This window comes from Dasypus novemcinctus, chromosome 18 (genome assembly GCF_030445035.2).
Source record: "Dasypus novemcinctus isolate mDasNov1 chromosome 18, mDasNov1.1.hap2, whole genome shotgun sequence".
NCBI classification, from domain to species: Eukaryota; Metazoa; Chordata; class Mammalia; order Cingulata; family Dasypodidae; genus Dasypus; species Dasypus novemcinctus.
In genome coordinates, this window is record NC_080690.1 from 63,028,721 (window position 1) to 63,049,618 (window position 20,898).

The window sequence follows — 20,898 nt, forward strand, 5'->3', positions numbered from 1 at the left end:
GGCTTCCTCCTTATCTCCCAGTCAACAGTCCATCCAGACCATACAAACCTCTTCCTAAAGATTGTTCCCTTTTCCCACCCATGAAACTCTTATACATGCTTCAGAATCTTGCTCCAGTGGCTCCTCCTCTGTAACTCTAGAGTCCTCTTCTTTCCTAAAGCCCTTCACCCCAGCTCCTATACCTCCCTCGATCCCAGTCTTGTGCTCACTGGGGTCTGTGACTGTCTGTATCCAGTCCTATCTCTTCCAGCAGACTGGGACACTTCAAGGCCAGAGAATGGGTTTATTCCCTCAATGTACTTTCCATCCTGCTTTCATGTCCTGCCTGGCAGAATGGTCCCCAAGCTGGGAACAGCTAGACCTTCTCATTCCCAGGAAACACATCCTCATCCATATCCTACACATGGCAGCTAGAGATTTTCTAAAATGTAACTCAGATCATGCCCTTCCCCTGCTCACAACCATTCCATGGATCCCCAGTGCCCCCAGATAGAGACCAAGCTCCACAGCCTGCCAGAGAAGCCATGCACAGTACAGGCGCTGTCACACCTCTGGCCTTTGCCTTTGGCCTCCTCTGTCTGGGGAACTCCTATCTCTCCTTGGAGACCAGCTCCTACATCTGCACCTCCATGAAGCCTTCCTCAACTTCTCTAGCCACTGCCTTTTAACTTTTTCCATAGCTCCCTATTGCCCTCACGATTCAGATCAAAATCACAAGGTCCTATACCCTCTGGCTGCTCCCAACTCCTCCAGCTCTGGCTTATTGTTTGTCCTCTTCTGTTCTCTGTTCCAGCACACTGCATTTCTAGTTCCTCAAAGGCATCACGCTCCCGTTTCCAGGTCTCTGCATCGCTATTCTCCTTGCCTGGAATGCTCTTCGGCTTCCTTCTATACATGCTTCTGGTCTCAGCTCAGACAGACCCAAGGTAGGCAAGATACCTGCTCTGGGCTTCTCCACCCCCGGGGAACAGGTGTGTCTTCCCCACTAGACTGCGAGCCCATGAGGGCAGGGTTAGGGTTATCAAAGTCAGTATCACGTCCCTAGCGCTGCCAGCACAGGGCTGGGCACAGAGTACCAATCAGTGAATAGTAAGTGAATGAAAACATAAATAAATGAGAAAGACATAATGAAGGATGTGTTAGGTCCTGGGAGACAGCCATAAATAAGACACACTCTCTTTCTCTGGCCAGAGCACATGTGCCAGACTCTCTCTGCACACAGGACCTTTGCACAGACTGTTCCCACTTCCCAGGCAGCTCTTCTTCCTCCTTCCCCTGAATGATTCCTATTGGTCTTTAGGCCTCAGGTCATATACCTACTTGTCCAGGAACCTCTGCTCACCATCTCCCTCTCAGGTCAGATACCTTCTGGGGCCTCCGACAGGCCCTTAGGCTTCCTCTATCGCAGTCCTGACTATTCTGGGCTGCCACTGTCTGTTGATGCCAAGCCCCAAGCCATCAGGGATTGCTTGGGTTGTCCTGGTCTCTTCTAGGTCCCAGTAGCAAATGCAATGTCTGGCACATGAATGACTGAAACGTTGTTTTTATTGCAATACTTTAAAAATAACAAAAACAATTCTAATACCATTTGTTAAGCATTTACTATGGGCCAGGCACTAGACATGTTATATGCCTGGTATCATTTAATCCCAACAAGCCCATCAAGTGGATACCATAATTATCCCTCCTTGGGGGGGGGGGGGGGGGGAGGAGGAGAGACTGAATCTCAGAGAAAGGAAGCCACTTGCCCAGAACCACAAAGGTAGTAAGTAGTAGTGGCCAAATTCAAGATCAAGTGTCTGGGCTCAGAGCCTGAGCTCTCAACAATCCCTCAGAATACCCTTCACTTGATGGTCCTGGTCTGTAATCATGCATCTGGGTCTGATTCTGTCTCTCCACTTCCAGTAGACTTCCAGGCCTTCCAGAGCTGGGCCAAGGTTGGCTGCAACCCTGGGGTTCAGCATTTTAGAGCAAAAGGCCTAGGCCAGAACCCAGAATGGGTGCACCATTGAGGGAATTGCCGAATGAGTTAGTGACCCCCGCGGCGGCCCCACTCACCCTCGATGAGCCATTCGCAGTTGCCATTGACGCTGTAGTTGCCCGCACCATCCGTCACGAAGCCTGGTGCCTCTCGCAGCACCTGCCGCTGCCCCTTGCAGTCCCCGGCCCAGACCCCGGAGGACAACGGCCCCAGAACTGTCAAGGCCAGGGCCAGAGCCAGTGTCGTGGACAGAGCCGGGTCCAGGGCCATGGTTACCTGACCGCCCACCGATCCTTAGATATAAGCTAGCCCTAAAGACCGGGAGAGGACCCTCCACCAGGGACGTGCCCCTGCAAATGCGACCTGTTTGGCGGGTCAAGCATGCCCTTGTAGACCAGAGGTCCAGGAGACGCAGTCCCTGAAAAGGGAACGGATGCCATCGACAGGCTCAGGAAGCCGAGGGGCGGGCCCTATACACCCACTGAAGCCCCAGTAGATGGGGCCGCTATGGTTGGGACCAACTCCTAGGGGCCGTGGGACTCCCCTACAGAAAAGGGCCGCCATAGGATAGCAAAGCCTCCATAAACGGAGTCCAGCAGCTACAGACGCGAACCAAAACGGCCTTCATACACGGCTGGGTTCCCACAAGGCTAAGAACTCCATAGCCCGGCGGGAACCTTCATAGAAGGGGCCGGGGAGAAGGGTACAGGCCGGGATGGGCCCGTACAGGATGGGCCCAGAGAGGCCCCTTCAGTCGGGGGCGGGGCACGAGCGGGTGCCGGGGGCGGAGCCTGTCCTCAGGGTCTCGGGCCCAGACCCCACAGACTCGCCGGCTCGCTCACCCACCCGCGCCTCTGTCCCGGAGCCGGATAGGCCACATCAGAGAGACGAGGGGACGCTTGGGCCAGAGCGGCCCTGGGAAGACCCGCTGGGAGGGCGAGGGAGCGGAGGAAGAGCTGCCGCTGTGGGAAGACGGACAGAGAGGAGGCGAGAAGTCTCGGGGTGGCGAGTCAGAGCGGCCCTGGGAGGACTGCGGAGCGCCCAACCCCACCCCTCCGCGTAGGGAGACTTCCGGGAACTTCCCCGCCCATTTGTTTCCAACCGCATGCGCCGCAGTGACCTCCCCGGCCTGGTTAGAGGGGGGATCGTACATGCGCAGTGCTAAAATCGTATGGTAAACTGAGTGCGGGTGGCTAGGCAAAGCCTGTGCCACTGGAGGGCGCCTCTACCCCTGAGTAGGGAAGGGAAAATACAAATAAAGGGAAGTGCAGTAAGAGCGCCCCGCTAGACGATTTCTATCTTCAGTGTTGCCAGATTTTGGGTCAACATAAGTCACTTTGTGCAGGCTGGCACCTGCCTTGGTTCCAGAATGCCATTTCACATCCTGAGTTCCGGGCCTTGAACGACTCTTGCTCAGTTCCACCACTGAGCACTATCAAGATGTAAAAGATCGTGAAGAGCAATATCCTTAGAACTGTGCCGTTAATTAAAGAAAATCCTACTTTAAAAAAAAATGTTTGGGGGGAGTGGTGGGGTGGGGGCCGTGGGGTTGAATGGGACCTTATATTTTTTTAATGTAATATTTTTAAAAAATGAATTAAAAATTTAAAAAAAATGTTAAAGAGGCCACCCTTATACATAAAACCTCAACGAATCCTCTTTATTTTGGCAAGACGGGGCAAGAAGTCTTTCTGCCTGGGACCTGAGGAAAGGACCCCAGTAATGGTGACAGGGTCAGGGCGGACAGAGCACGGGTTCGAAGCCACAGAGATCCGCGGGAGCGTTGTCAGAGTGGAGACCACCTTCTATATATCCATCCGGGAGCAGCAGCTCAGGGTCGCGGAGTCCTGGAGAGTCGCGGGCAGGGTCCCGGAGGTCGTCGCGGGAGGCCGGGGTCCGCCGGGCTCAGAGGTCTCGAAGGGGGGCGGGGGGCCGGAGGTCGCGGAACAGCGGGAGCCCAGAATCCGGCGCCGCTCGGGGCAGGGGCTGAGGGAGGGGACGGGGAGAGCGGCTCCCGCGGGACCATTTGGCACAAGAGTTGGGGGGGAGGGGCGCGGGACGCAGCGCACCCCCACCTGGGTGCGCAGCGTGGGGAGGGATCGGGAAGGCCCGGGATGGGGGGGGAGGGGGCCCGGCCGGGACCCGGCGCGCGGCCCATGGGGCAGGGACGGACAGGGGTGCTCACACCGGGGGGGCGAGGCCCCCGGCCGTGTGCATGCTGAAGTATTCGGTGAAGCCGGTGTGCGGCGCCGCCGTCTGCGGCACGAGCGGCTGGTAGGGCGGCGCCGGGCCCTCCCAGCCCGGGTTGGCCGCCTTGGGGAACCCGGCGGGAGAGGGCGGGGAGGCCGCGCCCGGCTCGGCCATGGTCACCACGCGGCCCCTCGGGGCCACCGCCGCCGCCACCGCCGTCTCCTCCACCTGCTTCCCGGCCTGGTAGGGGGGTCAGGGTCAGAGGCCGTACGGGACCCTCGGGGGGCAGATGCGGCCCCGAAGGCCCGTCCCCCTCCCCCCGAAGGACCCCTCCACCCCAGGTGCGAGCGCACGTGTCAGTCGGGGAAGGAATGGGTGGCGGGGCGCCTGGGTAGCGGGGCCAGGTACTCAAGGGGCGGCGTCGGGGCGCGCCGGGCGAACTCCGGCGGCGGCCGAGGGGCACGCGGAGAGCCGCGGAAGGCGGGCGGCGGGGGCACGGCGCGTGGCGTCGGCGGGGGCGTGCGCAACAGCGCCAGGACCCAGTCGGGCAGGGTGGGCGCGGGCGCCGGGGGACGGTCGCGGCGCGGCGTTGGGGCGCGGGGTGTGCGGAAGGCAGGGGGCGGGCTCAGGCGCCCGGGCGCGGGGGGCGGCGGTGGGGCCGGGAGCGGGGTCAGGTACTCCAGGGGCGGCGCCAGCAGCTCCTCGGGCGCCGGGGGCGCGGGGCTTACGGAGGAGGCGGGCGGGGGGATGGAGAAGAGCTCCGTGAAGTTGGGCACCGAGTCGCTGATGAATGTCACGTTCCCATAGACGTGCTGCGGGAAGGACTTGGCCGCTGACTGGCTCCCTCCGGGGCCCGGGGCCCCGGCTGAGGCGATCTGCGAAGTGCGCACGTGGTACGGGAAGTTCTTGTTGGCGGCAGAAGGGCGCGTCATGATCTGGGGCAAGAGCCCAGACACAGGTTGGAGAAGCACTGTCCAGGTCCCAAGCTGTCTCCATCAATGTGGGGTCCTAAGGATTACCCTCCACTCACACCTCCTCACCCCGTGAAAACCTCCAGACTGGATTAAGCGCCTCCTCTGGACTCACAGAGCCCAGGGCTCAGACCCTCCCACCCCTCACCGCAACTATTACTGTGCACATGCTTCTCCCGCAGAGCCCACTCACTCTGCGGTATCACTGACTAAGCATCAGTGTCCTGAACCGTGATGGCCACCAGCCACCTGCATCTATTTACATTTAGATTAAACTTTCTATTTCCCTCTCACACTAGCCACATTTCAAGGACTCCAGAGCCACATGTGGCTAGAGGCTACCATTCCGGACAGAGCAGATGCTAGAATACTTCCATAAAGGCTGGAAGTTCAGTTGGACAGCACCAGACAGATTCTAGAACGTCAGCCGCATGAGGATAGAAATTTGACTGTTCTGATCCCTACTGAATCCCCAATACCTTCTAGAACACTACTTGGCACATAGTAAGCCCTCAATAAATATTGTTCACATGCAGGGATGAGGGCAGGGACTGTGTGGGACCCCCTCACTGCACCTCCAGAAGCCCAGCACAGCCCTGTGAGGTTGTGCTGAATAAACGAAGGAGTTGAACTCCCTGAGCAGTGGGATGCCAGATGCAGAGTTGTGCTGAGCTTACACGAGCGTTTTTAGGAAGGAAACTAGGTGAAGGTGAAATATAGCAGAAAGAATGCTGTGTTTGGCGTTCTAAGCCTGTGCCCCATCTTCCAGCTCTACAGCTCACTGAGTGTGGGATCTAGAACTTGTTTACTAAACTCCCTGAGCCTCACCAGGGAAAAGGGATTGTGGTGCCTACTTGGGAAGATGTGGGTATGAAAAATGCTGGAGCAAGGCCTGGTGCATGGTGGTTTCTCAGCATGTCTCCTCTTCCTGACCCTTTTTAGCCATTCCAGGGAAGACAAATAAGTCTGTACCTAATTCAGACACTGGGGATGGAGAAGGGGGTTCCTGGCCCCCTCACTCAGTGGCTGAATACATTCCCTACATAGAGCAGTTGCAGACCCCAAAGGCAGGAGCTGGGGCCTCAGGAATGCCTATTTCCCTATCTGCTCCCCCCCACCCACCCACACACACACGCCTGGTTCAAGACCTTATGGTCTGCTGGAGAAGGATAGGATATAAAATCCTGTCCTGCCACTAAAGGCCTTGTAGCCCTAGCAGGTCACCTTCCCTTTCCAGGCCTTAGCTTCCCCTCTGTATAATCGGTACAATGGCCATTATCTATTTTGTCCTAGGAGCTGCTTTGACAATTAAACCAGAGGGCAGGAGTAAATGTGTACAGGTGCTCCTAGCATGAGACAGAGTCTAGTTTGAGAGAAATGTGTAGTACATGGTTGATGAATAAATGAATGAATGAATGAATGGAGAAAACTCACCAGAAAGGCCGGATGGGATGAGAACCAGGGTAAAGAATGGGTTTGGTGCTGTACCATTCTGACTCCTAGGTGTGGACAACACCATTCAGGTCTAGGCCCCTTGAAGCCCCAGTCTGTCCCACCCTAGCTGCCCCTTCTTGAACGATGGCCTGTGATGGAGGGGCGGAGAGGGGAGGATGTCGGGAGAAGTGTGGAGTAGAGATCGGGGGCTCAGGGAAGGCGGTGGGGATGCAGAAGGGAATAAATGTCTGGAGTGACTAAAGGGATGGAGTGAAGGGAATGGTTCCAGAGCTCAGGATGAGAGGTTCAGGCAGATGGGGAGCCTCGTGCATCCTCCACCCATCGTTCGCCACCCACCCAGATGCCATCCTCACCAGGAACACGCCGTGGGCATACAAGTGGATCCCTAGTTGGATGCCATTGACAATCTTCTCCCGGGCCCACTTGGGGATCCCGAAGTTGGCAATCAGGGCCATAACAGGAACCGCAAAGAACCTGAGGGAAAGGTATTATTACATCAGTAGAGACACTCCCACTGTCCCCACCCACCCCAGGGCCCCTGCCATGAACACAGACAGGCCCTAGGGAGGTCTGAATTGGAGGGGAGCCAGTACGACCTTCAGAAGCCAGAGGTCAAAGGGGGCAGGAATCTTGCTGGCTTGGGAAGCTCTTGGAGCAAGAAATGGGTTAAATTTAAATTGGTTCCACCCCGCCCCAAATCCTTGCACCTGATAGGAAATCAATAGATGTTTGAGGAATGAACTAACATACAATAATAATAGAGGACTTACTGCATTCCAGGCCTGTTCCTAGAGCCTCATTTAACTCTCACAGTGACTACCAAGCTGTTATAATTTCCATCCCCATTAAACGGGTGAGGAAATGGAGGCAGAGAGAAGTAAAATGACTTTGCCTGAGGTCACAGGGTTTACAGCTGGGATCTGAACCCAGGCAGTCTGGTCTGGAAATCCACCTAACCTACCACTATTTTAAGCTAAATGATGATTACAACTAACTACCGTTATGTTAAGCTAAATGATGATTACAGCTGAGCAACTACTACTGATATGTGCCAGACACTAAGTCTTCATGCACTGCTCCATGCATGCTGAAAGTAACCCTTTGCAGTTGACATTCCCCTTTTAGGGGTAAGCAAACAGGCACAAGGAGGTAGTTTTTTTCAAGGTCACAGAGTAAGTGGCAGACTCTGCAAGCCCATGTCCCCCAGTGAGGAGAGTCTCAGTTTGGGGCAGCCATTTCAGTGAAGTCTGGGGAACAGAGACACCACGTCTCACCAGAGGGTGTAGGCAGCAAAGAAGGGCACGTAAAAGGGTTGCTTCTCCGGGAAGTGGCGCAGGGAGACGAGCACGGCGTAGCAAAACCACACATAGGCTGCCACCTGCAGTCCGATGAGCCCGTAGCCTGCCGGTGACTCGTATGTATACAGGACCTGACCCGGGTCGAAAAACTGGACCCAGGGGAGAGGGGTCATCACAGCCCTGGTCACCCACTCTCCACATAGAGCCCCCAGCCCTGCTCCCGGGCACCCCTGGGTCAGGACCGAAGCAGTAGATAAGCGAGGGATGGAGACAGAAGCATACAGAGGAGTAGAGAGAAGGTGCAAAAGATAGGAAGATTCAGTTACTGCGAGTGCCACAGAGGGCCAAACACCTCCCACGGGGGAGCTATTTTTCATTAGCATCAACTCTATGCAGTAGGTCTTAACCATCACCCCAGTACACAGAGGAGGAAATTGAGGCTAAGCAGGAAGCCCGTTGGCCAAAGCCATACAGGGGAAAGCCTTCAAGGAGCCTCCTAGGGTGGTAAGAGCCTCCCAAGCTCAAGGGAACAGGCTCAAGATCAGGGTCATGGCCGAATGTCAGCCAGTGAGGAAGTGGGAGAGGCTCAAAGTGGAATCCAGGTCTGAGCAGACATTTATATAAATGTAACAGACAGTGAGAGACAGGGAGAAGGAAGAAAGCGACTGGGAGATGGTGAACAGGGGAGGACTACACTTAGACAGATGGAAGAGCAGAAAATCTGCAGAGTGGGAGAGAGAGCCAGGCAGAACACTGTGTGGCTGTGTGGGGACGGGCTAGCAGACAGGTCAAGGGATTGCCCAAAGCCTTGAGGAATGGGGGGGATACTCACTTCAGCCTCATAGATGAGCAGCACCACGTGGGTGAGGGTGTACAGCGTCATGTAGACCGACAGCTTCACGGAGCCTGAGTGGCTGATGCGGCCCCTGACGGCAGGCCGTGGGAGGAGGGAGACAGCGGGCGGGGGGCCGTCAGGGAGGAAGGGGCGGCCCCCCAGACCCGCCCCCCCCACAGTGCCCTGCTCCCCAGCCCACAAGCGCCTCCCTCCCACCACAGCCCGGGCACCGTGTCACCGTGAATCCCTTCCCCAGAAGGATGAGCATCAGCAGGAAGATGAGGAAGCTGGAGGAGAAGAGCAGCTTAGCTGGGAGAAGGGAGGAGAGAAGGGCTCAGAGCCGGGGCTCAGAGAGACCAGACCCCAGGCCCAGGGGGCTGCCCACCCCCCGCACACGCCCACTTCGCCCTCACCCAGGATCTTCAGACTCTTGTTGCCAATGCCATCGGTGGCATACAGGCCCCAGTAGATGCAGAAAAACAGGAGGCTCAGGACTGGGGGGAGGATGGGCAGAGAGAAGAAAGGACAGAAGTCAGCTTTGGGGCATCATGTCCCCTGGCACTAGGTGACCAGAACCTCTTCCACTCCCTTAGAGCTCTTGACCTTTTACTGCCATTGACCTCCTAGGAAACCTGGGAGTTCGTGTCCCCAAGGTCCTCTTCCTCCCTCAAGCCTCAGGAATCCAGGGTCCCTGTCCCTCCACAGTCAGGACATTGTCAGCCTTACCCTCCACTCCTGCTGCTGCCATGAACATTTTATAAGTGGTGTGGAGCAACTGACGAGCTTTCAGCAAATCTGGAAAGGAGAAGAGGAAGGTTGGTGACAGAAGGGGGAGCAGCTAGTGTCCCCCAAGCCTGCTCCCCATGTGCTGGACTCCAAATATTGCCCCCCCCCCCAGCCCTCAAACAACCCTCACTCCCACCATGTGCTGGGCTCACATCCAAAGTAGCAGGAGAGGACGAAAATGAGGGTGAAGATGAGGAGGAAAGTCACATCAGTCTCCAGTATCCCTGCAGATGTGGCACAAGGAAGAAACAGCTCAGGCTGGGTGTCCCTCAGCAGGCACCCAGCTCCAGGCTTCCTCAAAGATCCCGGATTCTGTGTCCCCACACACTCACCAAACTCATCGGCAGAGAAGTGCCGTGTCCAGAAGGACTTGCCATTGGTGAGGACCATCTCGTACTCCAGCTGCAGCCCATCTCCCTGCAAGGAGGGTGGAGGCCTAAGGGGGATCCCGGGCAGGCAGGGGTGGGCAGGAAGGCAGAGAGGAGAAGGCCCAAGCGGCCACCCCAGTCCCTTACCCCACACTTGCTGAGCGCGATGTACCACCACCTTTCACGCACCGAGCGGAAGCTGCGACCACTGGAGCAGCTCAGGTAGTGGGTGCCCTCCTCTGACACTACCTGGGGTGGAATGAGAAGGCTGGAGCATGTCCGGAGCATGTCCTCACCACGCCCCAGGCTCTCGGCCTGCATCACCTGCCTGCTCCCCAGCGCTGGGCTCACACCTGACAGCCTGACCAGGCATACTGGGTGGTGAGGTTGATGACCTGGTTGTTCTCCGGCCTGATCACTGACTCCTTGGCCAGGCAGTCCTGGGGAGGCAGGGACAGGGTTACAGCCGGGCCAGTCATGACCTCTTGCGCCCTTCCTCCTCACAGTCCTCACCTTGTCCCCCGCCTTGTACACAGCTGGCCACTGGGATGGATCGTCAAAATAAAGGAGGATGTTCTGGCAGCATTTGGCCTGCAAACACAGCGACGCCGGCGTTTCGGGGAGAGGAGCAGCTGGGTAGCCCTTGCTTTGGAAGGCTAAGGGAGGATCCAGTCGCACGATGGAGGGTGGCTGGGGGAGACTCACCTCAGGGTAGCGGAAACGAAAGTCCAGGCGGCCATAATCGGAGAGGAAGCAAAACCTCGTCAAGAATACCCAGTCCTGGAAAAGGGGCCCAGCCAGAACCTCTTCTGAGTCCTTCAAGAACTCTCCCCCACCCAACTTTTCGCTCCTGCCCTCAGACACCTGGTTTTCCAAGTATGACATGGACACCAAGTTACCTCCCAAGTCCTTCCCTGACCCCTTCCCCTTGGGTCCAGTTTCCTGCCCGCCCCCTGACTTTCTCTCTCAGAACCCCGCCCCCCCCCCCTCAAGTTTCCTCTCCTCCCCTCAAACACTCCACCTCCTACCTGCCAGGCGCCCTGAGAAAGATTCTGCAGAGCAGATCCCCAGTCGGGCCACCTCCTGCCCCGGCCACCACCCACCCCGCATTTCCACTCCCGCCCCCACGGGGGACCCGGAGACATCCCGCGCTGGGGAACTTGCAGACGGCCTCCTGCGGGTTCCGAGCGGGAGCGAGAGGAACTCCGGGCTCCCGGCCGAGTGAAAAGTGCTGTCCCTTCAGCACCACCTCGGCGGGCGCCCCTCCCCCGACCAAACTCCAACTCTCCCAATCCGCCCCCTCCCAGCCCTGACCTCAACGTCCCTCCCAGAGCCCCCGACTTTGGCCTCGGCTCCACGGCCCCCGCAGCCCCGACCCCGGCCCAGCCCCGCCATCGGCCCCCGGCCCCAGCCCCCGCGGTTGCCGGGGTCCACTGGGGAGGGGCGGCAGGGGCGGGGCGGCGTCCCCTCCCCTCCGCTCCCTCCAGCCCCCCGGGGCCGGCGGGCGGGGGAGGCCCAGCTCGCTCACCTCCTTGGAGCTGAGGTTGCCCCGCACGTACTTGGCCCGGGCGCGGAGGGGCAGCGGCAGCAGCAGCAGCAGGAGCGGCAGCAGCAGGCGGCGCAGCGCGGGCGCGCGCGGGGGCTCCATTCCGCCCGCTCCGGCCCGGGCCCTGGCTCGGCTCCGGCTCCCGCTCCGGCCCAGCGACGGCGGCGAGAGCGCGCCGGCCGCCCCGCGCGCGCCCCCGATTAAAGGGGCCGCCGGGCGCCGCGCTCCCCGCCCGCGGCTGCAGGACAGCCCGGCCAGACCCCTTCGTGCTCCCCTTGAGAGGGGACGCCGCTTTCCCGGCTTCTGCCACCTCGCCCCAAGCCCAGTCCTGCCCTCTGGGAGTCTCATTGACATCTCCGGCTCCCCGTGTCCTAAACTGAACTCCTATTCTCCCCAGTCGTGGCTTTCACTGACCGCCATCTCCTTGACGGCCCGCCAGCCTCCAGCTCTGTCCCCACTACCCCCCAATTTAGGCCCCAACAGCCGGCTTCCAGATCTGATGCCCTGCCAGGTGAGCATGGAGACCCAGAGAACCAGAGAGGGCAAGCTGCTTGTTCTGGCCACAACCAGCACACCCACTGCCCGAACCCATACTGTCACTACTTACCAGGGTGTGAAACCAGATTGCTGTGAGACAGAAGTGATGTTGTGAGATTCCCAGGAGCATGGACTCTGAAATAAGTTGCCTATGATACTTTCTCATCACATGACCTCAGCCAAGTCACTTAGCCCCGTGGTCTCCCGGTCCAGTCTGCTCCATGCCAGTATGAAGGGAGCCTTTCACCTCTGACCCTATAGTTCCCCAGTGAGCAATGCAGAGCCCTGGAAAGGCTATGTAGAGTCCAAGCCCCTCGCTTGATTTTCCTGATCTGATGCAAAAAACATCTCTAGCTTCACTCTCTACCACAAAAATTTTGCTGCTGCTCAAAATGCCATTTTAAAAAAATGTTCTAAGCTAAGAGGCCAAGCAGGAAACCTGAGCAAAACATTCTCATCAGAGAGCCTTGAACCCATGAAAAGAGGCTCTATCACCTGGCCTGGGCCAGTCATCACCAAGGGGGTATGTAGGAATGCTGCCCCCAAAAAATTTTTTTTAGGGAAGGCAGAAAAGCAATTAAAGAAAAAAAAGCAAGCAAAACTACCTGATTTTATCAGTAGGCAGTTGACTCAAAACTTTAAAACATATCATGGGCCAAAGGAAAAAGCCTGTGGCCAGATTCAAACGTGGATTTGGTCCCATTGCCACTCTTGCCCTGTTCCTGCACACATCGGGCTCCCCAGATGGCCCAGATGTGACTCACTCTAGGTCCTAGCATGGCCTAGGGACATGGGCCCAGATGTGACTAGCATGGCCTAGGGCCACAAGGCCCAGATGTGAGTCACTCTAGGTCCTAGCATGGCCTAGGGACAGGGACTGAATGAGAATGGTTCCTCGTCCTGATTCATGCTGTCCTGGACTTTGCACATACTATTCTCCTTGCCTGAAATGTTTTGTTCCTCCTCTACTAGCATAAGCTTCTACAAACCCTTGAAAACATGGTGTCTATTAGCTCTTCTACGAAGACCACCTCCCCCCATTGAGGTTCCTTGGAATCCCCTGCACCTCTTTCTCTCTCTCCCCACCAGACGCAACCACTGGGCTGGGACGGTCTATGTCCACTACTGCCACTAGATTAGAAGTCTCTTGAGGCCAGGGCCTCAGTCCAACTCACTCTGGGGTCCCAGCATCACACATAGTGTCTTTTATGCATGTGGATACTGACTAGAGCCCCACTTCTCTTCACCCTGCTGGCCTCAGTGTGTGTGTTAACTGACTGGAGCCCTGGGTGTCCCCACTCTGCTGGCCAGGTCCTAGAAGTGTGACAAATGACAGCATCTTCTCTTCCATCTTGGACCCAGAAGACAGTTGAGGAAAGCTCCTCTCCTGGGCCCTTGTCCCCTGCCAGCCACTCACTGGAAATCAAGAGGGCCATGAAGAAAGTACTTTATTGAGATGATGGAGAGTGCAGGTTCCCTCCTCCAGTCCTAGCCTCAGCCCCCCTCAGTAAAGTCTCATGGGTGGAAAGGACCAGGCCTCAGGGCTGCTCTGGGTCACCACCCAGGAGAGGCTGGGTAGTGGAGCAGGGGGGCTGGGGCTCCAGTCCAGAGCAGAGGTCCGGGACAATAAGGGTGATGGCTGCGGGGGCAGAGGCTGCGGTGGGCCAACACCCCAGGGCCGGGGAGGGGGTGGTGTGGCTACCAGCCAGATGCTTTTCAGCAGGTCAAAGGCTGTTGGGGGGCCCAAGGCTGCTCCAGATGGCGAAGGCAATGAGGGTAAGGGGGGAGGCCAGGGGCCCCGTGGCGGTGCCAGGCTCACCCTGTGCGCAGTGGTTGTGCTAGAGGTGTGAGCCGTGGTGAAAGTGAGCCCCTTTACCCCCTGTTGCCTTTTCTGGGCCTGTTCAGGGTTGTTGATCCAGGAGGGGGTCATCCTTTGTCTCTCAGGGTCCTTGGGCTTGAACCCTGGCAAAGAGAAGAAACATGAGGGACACCTCAGCAAGAGCAGATGAGAGAAATGGGAGAACAGGGGCAGGAAGTGGGCTCACCTGGCAAGGGTGGCCGGCAGCCCCGGAGCACCAGGGAGAGGTCAGGCACACAGCCATGACAGGCCTGTAAAGTGCCCACGATGGCATCCCTGGCCTCTTGCACTAAGTTCCTCCTGGGGAAGGCCTGTGGCAGCATCAGCTGGCACTGCAGCTCCCTCAGCAGCTGTCCCAAGCTAGGGAGCTCCAAGGGACTAGGTGGGCCTGGACCTGAGCCTCCAGGCACTTGATTCTCCTTGCCCCTCAATTGTAGTTCCCGGGCACTGCCTGGGCTTGGAGAAGGCCTGGTGGGGAGGGGGGGGGTGCCTGGTTCCAGGGCCCTACTGCTAAGCAGCCGTGCCACATCCAGGGATTTCACTTCATGGTTGAACAGACCCCGGTGTTCCCGACTCAGTCGGCCCTGGGTTATGACCACAAGCTTGGGGGCAGCAGGGACCACAGAATCCCGGAGGGCCACTGCTGGATTCCGGCTGGCTATGGGAGGATCCTGACGGGCTGTTGGCCGGCGGCTGCCCACTAGGGCCTCATTACGCTCTCGCCTGGTCTTCCGACGGCAGACACGACCAGGTTTCTCAGGCCTCTGGGGGGCTGGCCCCCGGGGGTCCATGGTGTCCTGGAAAATACAGACAGGTAGTCATCAACAAGCAGATAAGCCAGAGACCTAAAAGCGAGCAGTGAGAAGAGGAGATGGTTTGGAGGGAGGCCAGGGTACTCGTTAGTGGGACGAGAGAACCAGAAAGGGCAGAGGGTGAAAGGGAGGGGCAGGGCTTGGGTTATTAGGCAAAGATGGGCAGTTAGGGTTATGAGACACATGAGGAGCGTAAGGGGGGCATGGTGCTTAGAAATGGAGAGAAATGGAAGCAAACAGAAGGGAGTGAAGTTGGACAAGGCTTGGGGATCAGGGAAGCCATCACAGGGATAGTGAGAAGTCAAGGGAGTCATAGATAAAAGGGCTTTAGGAACTGGAACATGAGGAAATACCAGAAGGATGGAGGAGGTGGAAAGAGTCATGAGACCAGAGAAGGACTGGGGGGACCGAAAGGGATTTTGGACAGAGAAATCCAGGGATGGAAAAGGTACAGCAGGATGCAGAAAGTGGAGAAAGATGGTAGGAAAAGGCAGGGGGAAAGGAGAGGCTAGAGAGACTGAGAAAACCTCAAGAGGCCATCAGGGACAGGGTCCAGGTCTTGAGGAAGGGCCTAGGGTAGGAGACAAGCAGCATAGGGCAGTTAAAGCAAGGAGGCGGTAAAGGGGGAGGGTAAAGAGTGGGGGTACGGTTGGTGGGGGCAAGGCGGGGGAGGGGCATGTCACCTTCTCCTGCCCCAACGAACCCTGTGCCACCTCCCACCCCACGTGGCTGAAAGGCGCAATGGCTTCTCTTCCGCCAGCCGTGACCCCAACTCGGCGACGCCACCCTGTGCTCTTCCGGGCCTCGTGCGCACCACACGCATGCGCGTGGCCCTTCCAAGCCCTTTAAGGTGCCTGCTCTTGGCTGAGGCACGAGGACCACAGTCTTGCGGTAGGGCTCAGAGTGCCGGTTATAGCCCCGCCTCAAAGTTGGCCTTAGCCACAACCCATCCACCAATTGGCTGTGAGGTCTGCTAGGCCCTCCCCTTCCTGAAATGCTGATTGGTTTAGATAGCTATTGGTGGACTTTCCTTCTAGAGCGGTTCAAAGGGGAGAAAGTCGCTGGCAGTTCCCATCTGCTCAGGGCGCTACCCAAAGCTGGACCTTATCTCTAGAGAGTCAGTATAGTGTCGTAAATCAGAACTAGGCTCTGAAGCCAACTACCTAGATTCAAACGCCCAAACTGGCACATTTGAGCTGTGTTACCTTGGAAAAGTTTTAAACCACTTTGAGCTTCCGTTTCCTCATCTGTAAAATAGGCTTGATAATAAAGATGAAGTGAGCCCATACATCTAACTTGAAACAGTGCCTGGTGATGAATAAATCTCTCAAGTTTTGATTCTCACTAAACTTTCTTTCAGAAACTGCCCCTGCTACTTCTCCAACTTTTATCTGTATGCACCTGTCCCCTCAAGCTATGCCAGGACATTCTCCATCCCCTAATAAGCTGCTATTATTACCTGTGCGTCTCATCTTTCTGCTTGCCCGATCTTCATTATCTTTCAAAACCTAGTTCAGATGCTACTTCTCCCAGGAAACCTCTCCTGCTCCCCTGGACCCCTTCACCTCCCCCAGAAGTAGTCCCCCAATACCTCCCTCAATCACAATCTCGACCCTCTTAGGCTCTGTGTCTGAATTTGGGTCAAAGGCAGAATCTGACCCATTTATTTAATATTCATTCTACGAGGACTTGTTGAGCAGTCACTAAGTGCCAGGCCCGTTCCATGCACTTGAGGATACAGCAATAAATTTTAAAGAGAGCGCGAGCGAGCGACAGAGAGAATCCTTGCCTTCTTAGAGCTCATCTTCTAGTGGATTGAGGCAGAATATAAACGCAATAAAAAATACTCATGTCTATTTCCCGGCATCATCCTACCTACAAGGAATGACTAGATGGTTAAGGTCCCACTTAGGAGAGGGGCTATAGGAAAATCACCAAAACGTTTAGGTGGGTGTGGAGATCCCCACAAGATTAATTGGGGTCTGGAGATGACCCTAGAGGCACTTTGGATGTGGATCTGGGAGCTTAAACAGACTCAAATGAAGTTCTTGGTATGCCCGTGGGTTTAGGGACGGGAGAAGAGGCCCAAGATCTGAAAGATGAGCTGCAGGAGGGGTGCCAGGCTCCACCCGGGTTCTGCAGACTTCTCTAATTTCTTTTCTCTTTCTACACCTCCTACTCTCCAAGCAGGGCTTGTGGTACCTTAAACGCAAAAATTGGGAATTTAGACTTTATGCCACAAAGAGCTGGTGTTTTTAAGCAGAGGAGACCCACGAACAGATAGGCTCACTAAAGCCCTAGTGAGGCCGTAGAATGTCTCCTTAGAACTGAGTGTTTAAGAAAATATTTATTTCTCATAGCTTCTTTTTCTCTCCCCTTTATCAGTAGAAAACAAGAGCGTAACCTCATAGCCAGGTGCAAACATGCACCCCCTTCAGGGAATCCAAGAATGGACTCGTCCACTCACTCCTCACCAAGTCACCCGTCTTGTCAGTCCGCATATTTTTCTCCCCTACCCGCAAATGGTTCCTTCTTCCAAGGAAGCGCGCTCTATTTTCCCCGCCCATTCTCCACCTCCCAGGCGGATCGCCCCTCCCCGTGAGGTCAGTGGGATGGTTTCTCCCTCCTCCCCCCGCCACAAGTGCTGGATGGTCTCGCTTTCCCCTTAACCCGCCTCCAGTCCCCGGTGCTCTAGCCGCTGCCACTGCGCCTGAGTGAGTACCCCGGGCGGGCTGCGCGGGGCGAGCTCACTGCGCGGCCGCCGTGGGGGGAGCGAGGGTTCCCAATTCCATCCCTTTCCTAAGCGAAGGTACCCGCCCCTGGAGCGGAAGCGGAGCCCTGGGTCGGCCATCAGCCTCCGCAAGAGCGCGGGCATCCGGGCCGTCCATTGTTGCCCGGGAGGAGTTGAGTGGGCGTGGCGGAGCCGCCTCCCGCCCGGAGCGCTCCCGGGTGGACCTCGCTCGCTCTTCCTTGCAGGAGCTGCGGCGCCACGATGAGGGGAGAGGAGAACCCAGCCAGCAAGCCCACGCCGGTGCAGGACGTGCAGGGCGACGGGCGCTGGATGTCCCTGGTGAGCAACCCAGCCCCGCGTTACTGAAGAGTCCCGGTGGGGTGTCTCAGGAGACCGGCTGCTTCGTGTCGTTCTCACTACACGTTTGGGGAAACTGAGGGCAGTTGGGGTGGTGCTGCGTAAGGAAGCTGGGCGGGCCCGGCCCAGGAGAGCGCGTGCCATTTCCTCCCCCTGATACGTTCCCGCAGCACCATCGGTTTGTAGCCGACAGCAAAGATAAGGAACCCGAAGTCGTCTTCATCGGGGACTCTCTGGTCCAGTTAATGCACCAGTGCGAGGTGAGCCCCATCCTCTTACTCTTGCTCCGCCCAGGCCTTCTCCCCTCACTGACACATCTGGCCCAGAGCCCAGGCCAGGCGTGGTATAGGGCATTCGAATGGCTGCAGGGAACGCCTGGCACCCGCAATCCCGGATTTAGGGGCAGTCTCTACTGAGAAGGAAGTATATGCCGTGCTTTAGGTTGGATCTGTTTATAGCGAGACTGGAATTGAGCCTTTCCTGCCGGATTGAGTAAGGTGAGGAGACTCTTTGTTTGCTTAAAGTACTGCACAGCCCTAATGGGTTTCCACTATAGTCAATGGCAATAGCTCTCTGCAAAGCCGGACTCATCAGCAAAATCTTTCCATTTAAGCAAGGTTTGGCAGTAATGGCTTTTCACAAAGCAAGGAGGTTCAATTGTAATGCTGTTGGTCGAATACAAGGCTCAAGCAGAAGGGTTTTCCACAAAGTGAGTCTTGCTTCTATGGGGTTTGTCGAAAATGAGACTGATAGGTTTCCATAAAGTGCAGGTCAACGATAATGGAGTTTGCTCAAGGAGAGGTTTAACCAGGCTGCTTCCATAAAGCGAGGGTCTCCCACAATGGTACTTGGTTAGCTCCTGGGGTAGAGTGCTGGTCCACGCTGATGATGGCCCGGCTCCTAAACCACTTTATGCCTACAGATCTGGCGAGAGCTTTTCTCTCCTCTGCATGCCCTTAACTTTGGCATTGGTGGTGACAGCACACAGCACGTGCTGTGGCGGCTGGAGAATGGAGAACTGGAACACATCCGGCCCAAAGTGAGTAGGGCTTGGGGTGGGGATCGAGAGCACCCTTAACTTGCCCCCTCACCACTGCTTTGTGCCCTCTTTCCACAGATTGTGGTGGTCTGGGTGGGCACCAACAACCACGGGCACACAGCAGAGCAGGTCACTGGCGGCATCGAGGCCATTGTACAACTGGTGAACCAGCGGCAGCCCCAGGCCCGGGTCGTGGTGTTGGTGAGACTGGGAAGCTGGGGAAGGAAGACTGGCATTGTGCCAGAGCCCCTTCAGATGTAGCCACAGCTGGTGCAGTTCTGGGAAGCTTGACACAGAGCAGTGGCTTTCAGGCAAAGTCCCACATTGAAGCTTGCTGTGCCCATCAAAGGGGCTGTGGTTGAGGATGGGTTTGGGGACCATTGAACTCCTTTTGCCTGGAGGACTGCCAGAGAGAGTGTCTGGGGTTGCTGAGCCCAACTGAAAAACTAACAAACAAACCCACTTGAATAGCTGCCAGGCATTCCCAGGGTGCATCTTGGATCCATCACTGCTAGCAAAGCATACTTTCCTCCTGGAAGGTTCTTGCTGAATGGAGGCTGGGAGTTCCTGAAAGTATCAGGAACTACCCTTCCAGGCCCCCACTTTCCCATCCCTACTGGACTCTGCAGCTGGGAATTCCAGGGTTGGGGGACAGTTGGCAGAGAGAGCAGGGTACCCAGATGCTGGTAGGATGTCTCCATTGACTCTTGGTGCCCTTCCTCAGGGCTTGCTCCCACGGGGCCAGCATCCCAACCCACTTCGAGAGAAGAACCAACAGGTCAACAAGCTGGTCCGGGTGGCACTGGCTGGCCACCCAAGGGCACACTTCCTGGATGCTGATCCTGGCTTTGTGCACTCAGATGGCACCATAAGCCACCATGACATGTATGATTACCTGCACCTGAGCCGCCTGGGATACACACCCGTATGTCGGGCCCTGCACTCCCTGCTGCTGCGTCTGCTGGCCCAAGACCAGGGCCAGGGCCCCCCACTGCCAGAGCCCACATCCTGAACAACCCCCATCACATTAAATTCTTGCTCCTCAGCCTCCCGCTGCCTCCTTTGTGGCTCAGTCTGGGTATTACTGCCTCATCTTCCACCTTGATCTTTTTTTTTTTCTTCAAAGATTTTTTTTATTTCTCTCCCCTTCCCCACCCCTCCACCCCAGTTGTCTGCTCTGTGTCCATTCGCTGTGCGTTGTGTCTGCTTGTCAGCAGCACCCAGAATCTGTCTTTTTGTTGCATCATCTTGCTGCATCAGCTCTCAGTGTGTGCAGCACCATTCCAGGGCAGGCTGCACTTTTTTTGCGCTGGGCAACTCTCTTTACGGGGCACGCTCTTTGAGCATGGGGTTCCCCTACGTAGGGGACACCCCTGCGTGGCAGGGCACTCCTTGTGCATCAGCACTGCATGTGGGCCAGCTCATCACCCAGGTCAGGAGGTAACCCTGGACCTCCCATGTGGTAGGCAGATGCCCTATCCATTGGGCCAAATCTGCTTCTCCACCTTGATCTCTAACCCCATGGCTCAGCAGGGTGTTTTCTTTCTGCCCAGGACTGACAGCACTAACCCATCAGGCACTCTAGTTCTTGTAGTCAGGCAGATTTCCATTCTCACAACAGTGCTTCTGGCAGGCATTACCAACCTGTAACCACAAGGTGAAGCCAATATGCTAGCACCACCCATATTACCAAATTCAAGCAGGGATTCTGGGAACACAATGCCCTCCCTAAGCTGTCCCTCCTTTCTTTGCATGTGCTGTTCTTCTCTCTGGTTGAAACCTCTTGGTGCTATGGCCCTAGTTGAGGTGCCACTCTGCCCCTCCAGCTCAATGGTCATTACTCCCCCAAGTACAAACACCTTCTCCCCAGGGAGGAGAGTTGAAGGGTCCTGTTACCACTGGCTGAGTGGGAAGGGTGTGGTCCAAGAGACTCACTCTGGCTTGGCTGCAGTGCTGGGTCAGGCCATGTGGGGGCAGCATGGGTCACTCCAGGGACAGTACATGTTGGGTGGGGGACCTGTTTCTTGAGTCAGAGGGATTCCCAGGCCACTGAAGGTGAACCGCCTTCCTGCAGCACCCTATCTCTGGGACAGCTTAGGAGGCAGAATGGGCATCACGAAACCCCCTGGCCATC

At 56.8% G+C, this 20,898-nt stretch overlaps 4 protein-coding genes across 6 annotated transcripts in view; 1 reads left to right on the forward strand and 3 right to left on the reverse strand.

Annotated features, from left to right (window-relative positions):
- MEGF8 (multiple EGF like domains 8) overlaps positions 1-3,013 on the reverse strand; it is a 53,747-nt gene extending 50,734 nt beyond the window's left edge. Inside the window, 1 exon segment of the mRNA XM_058280321.2 lies at positions 2,059-3,013. Within this exon segment, the coding sequence (XP_058136304.1) occupies positions 2,059-2,251 (193 nt within the window). The 5' untranslated portion in view covers positions 2,252-3,013.
- Positions 3,014-3,613: 600 nt separating this feature from the next.
- Positions 3,614-11,563, reverse strand: TMEM145 (transmembrane protein 145). 3 transcript variants are annotated; one of them, XM_071209283.1, is made up of 15 exons: positions 11,413-11,561; positions 10,590-10,664; positions 10,398-10,475; positions 10,238-10,324; positions 10,032-10,133; positions 9,849-9,933; positions 9,669-9,740; positions 9,457-9,525; positions 9,144-9,224; positions 8,961-9,039; positions 8,728-8,821; positions 7,872-8,044; positions 6,951-7,071; positions 4,900-5,106; positions 3,614-3,967 (listed from the first exon to the last, which is right to left on the reverse strand). In XM_071209283.1, the coding sequence occupies exons 1-15, from the start codon at positions 11,530-11,532 to the stop codon at positions 3,887-3,889; spliced, it is 1,524 nt and encodes a 507-aa protein (XP_071065384.1). In that variant the 5' UTR covers positions 11,533-11,561; the 3' UTR covers positions 3,614-3,886. The 3 variants fall into 3 exon arrangements, with proteins under 3 accessions (XP_071065384.1, XP_058136305.1, XP_058136306.1); XM_058280322.2 differs by having other exon boundaries at positions 3,614-4,411; XM_058280323.2 differs by lacking the exon at positions 3,614-3,967 and having other exon boundaries at positions 4,278-5,106; positions 11,413-11,563.
- A 1,834-nt stretch (positions 11,564-13,397) lies between these two features.
- On the reverse strand, positions 13,398-15,452 carry PRR19 (proline rich 19). The gene is made up of 3 exons (XM_058279490.2): positions 15,165-15,452; positions 14,013-14,622; positions 13,398-13,929 (listed from the first exon to the last, which is right to left on the reverse strand). Exons 2-3 carry the CDS (start codon positions 14,614-14,616, stop codon positions 13,472-13,474), a joined length of 1,062 nt encoding a protein of 353 aa, XP_058135473.1. The 5' UTR covers positions 14,617-14,622; positions 15,165-15,452; the 3' UTR covers positions 13,398-13,471.
- A 1,765-nt stretch (positions 15,453-17,217) lies between these two features.
- Positions 17,218-19,809, forward strand: PAFAH1B3 (platelet activating factor acetylhydrolase 1b catalytic subunit 3). Its single transcript, XM_004463262.4, has 6 exons — positions 17,218-17,351; positions 17,614-17,707; positions 17,896-17,985; positions 18,648-18,764; positions 18,843-18,965; positions 19,489-19,809. The coding sequence occupies exons 2-6, from the start codon at positions 17,630-17,632 to the stop codon at positions 19,774-19,776; spliced, it is 696 nt and encodes a 231-aa protein (XP_004463319.1). The 5' UTR covers positions 17,218-17,351; positions 17,614-17,629; the 3' UTR covers positions 19,777-19,809.
- The last annotated feature ends 1,089 nt before the right edge of the window (positions 19,810-20,898 follow it).

Excerpts from the sequence above, each read along its gene's own strand:
- PAFAH1B3 (XM_004463262.4), top strand. The coding sequence starts at position 17,630 with ATGAGGGGAGAGGAGAACCCAGCCAGCAAGCCCACGCCGGTGCAGGAC. Across the intron at positions 17,708-17,895 it reads ACGGGCGCTGGATGTCCCTG|CACCATCGGTTTGTAGCCGA; the intron begins GTGAGCAACCCA and ends ACGTTCCCGCAG. Across the intron at positions 18,765-18,842 it reads TGGAACACATCCGGCCCAAA|ATTGTGGTGGTCTGGGTGGG; the intron begins GTGAGTAGGGCT and ends CTCTTTCCACAG.
- TMEM145 (XM_058280323.2), bottom strand. The coding sequence starts at position 11,532 with ATGGAGCCCCCGCGCGCGCCCGCGCTGCGCCGCCTGCTGCTGCCGCTC. Across the intron at positions 10,134-10,237 it reads ATGCCTGGTCAGGCTGTCAG|GTAGTGTCAGAGGAGGGCAC; the intron begins GTGTGAGCCCAG and ends ATTCCACCCCAG. Across the intron at positions 9,040-9,143 it reads CAAGAGTCTGAAGATCCTGG|CTAAGCTGCTCTTCTCCTCC; the intron begins GTGAGGGCGAAG and ends CCCTTCTCCCAG.
- PRR19 (XM_058279490.2), bottom strand. The coding sequence starts at position 14,616 with ATGGACCCCCGGGGGCCAGCCCCCCAGAGGCCTGAGAAACCTGGTCGT. Across the intron at positions 13,930-14,012 it reads CTGCCGGCCACCCTTGCCAG|GGTTCAAGCCCAAGGACCCT; the intron begins GTGAGCCCACTT and ends TCTCTTTGCCAG.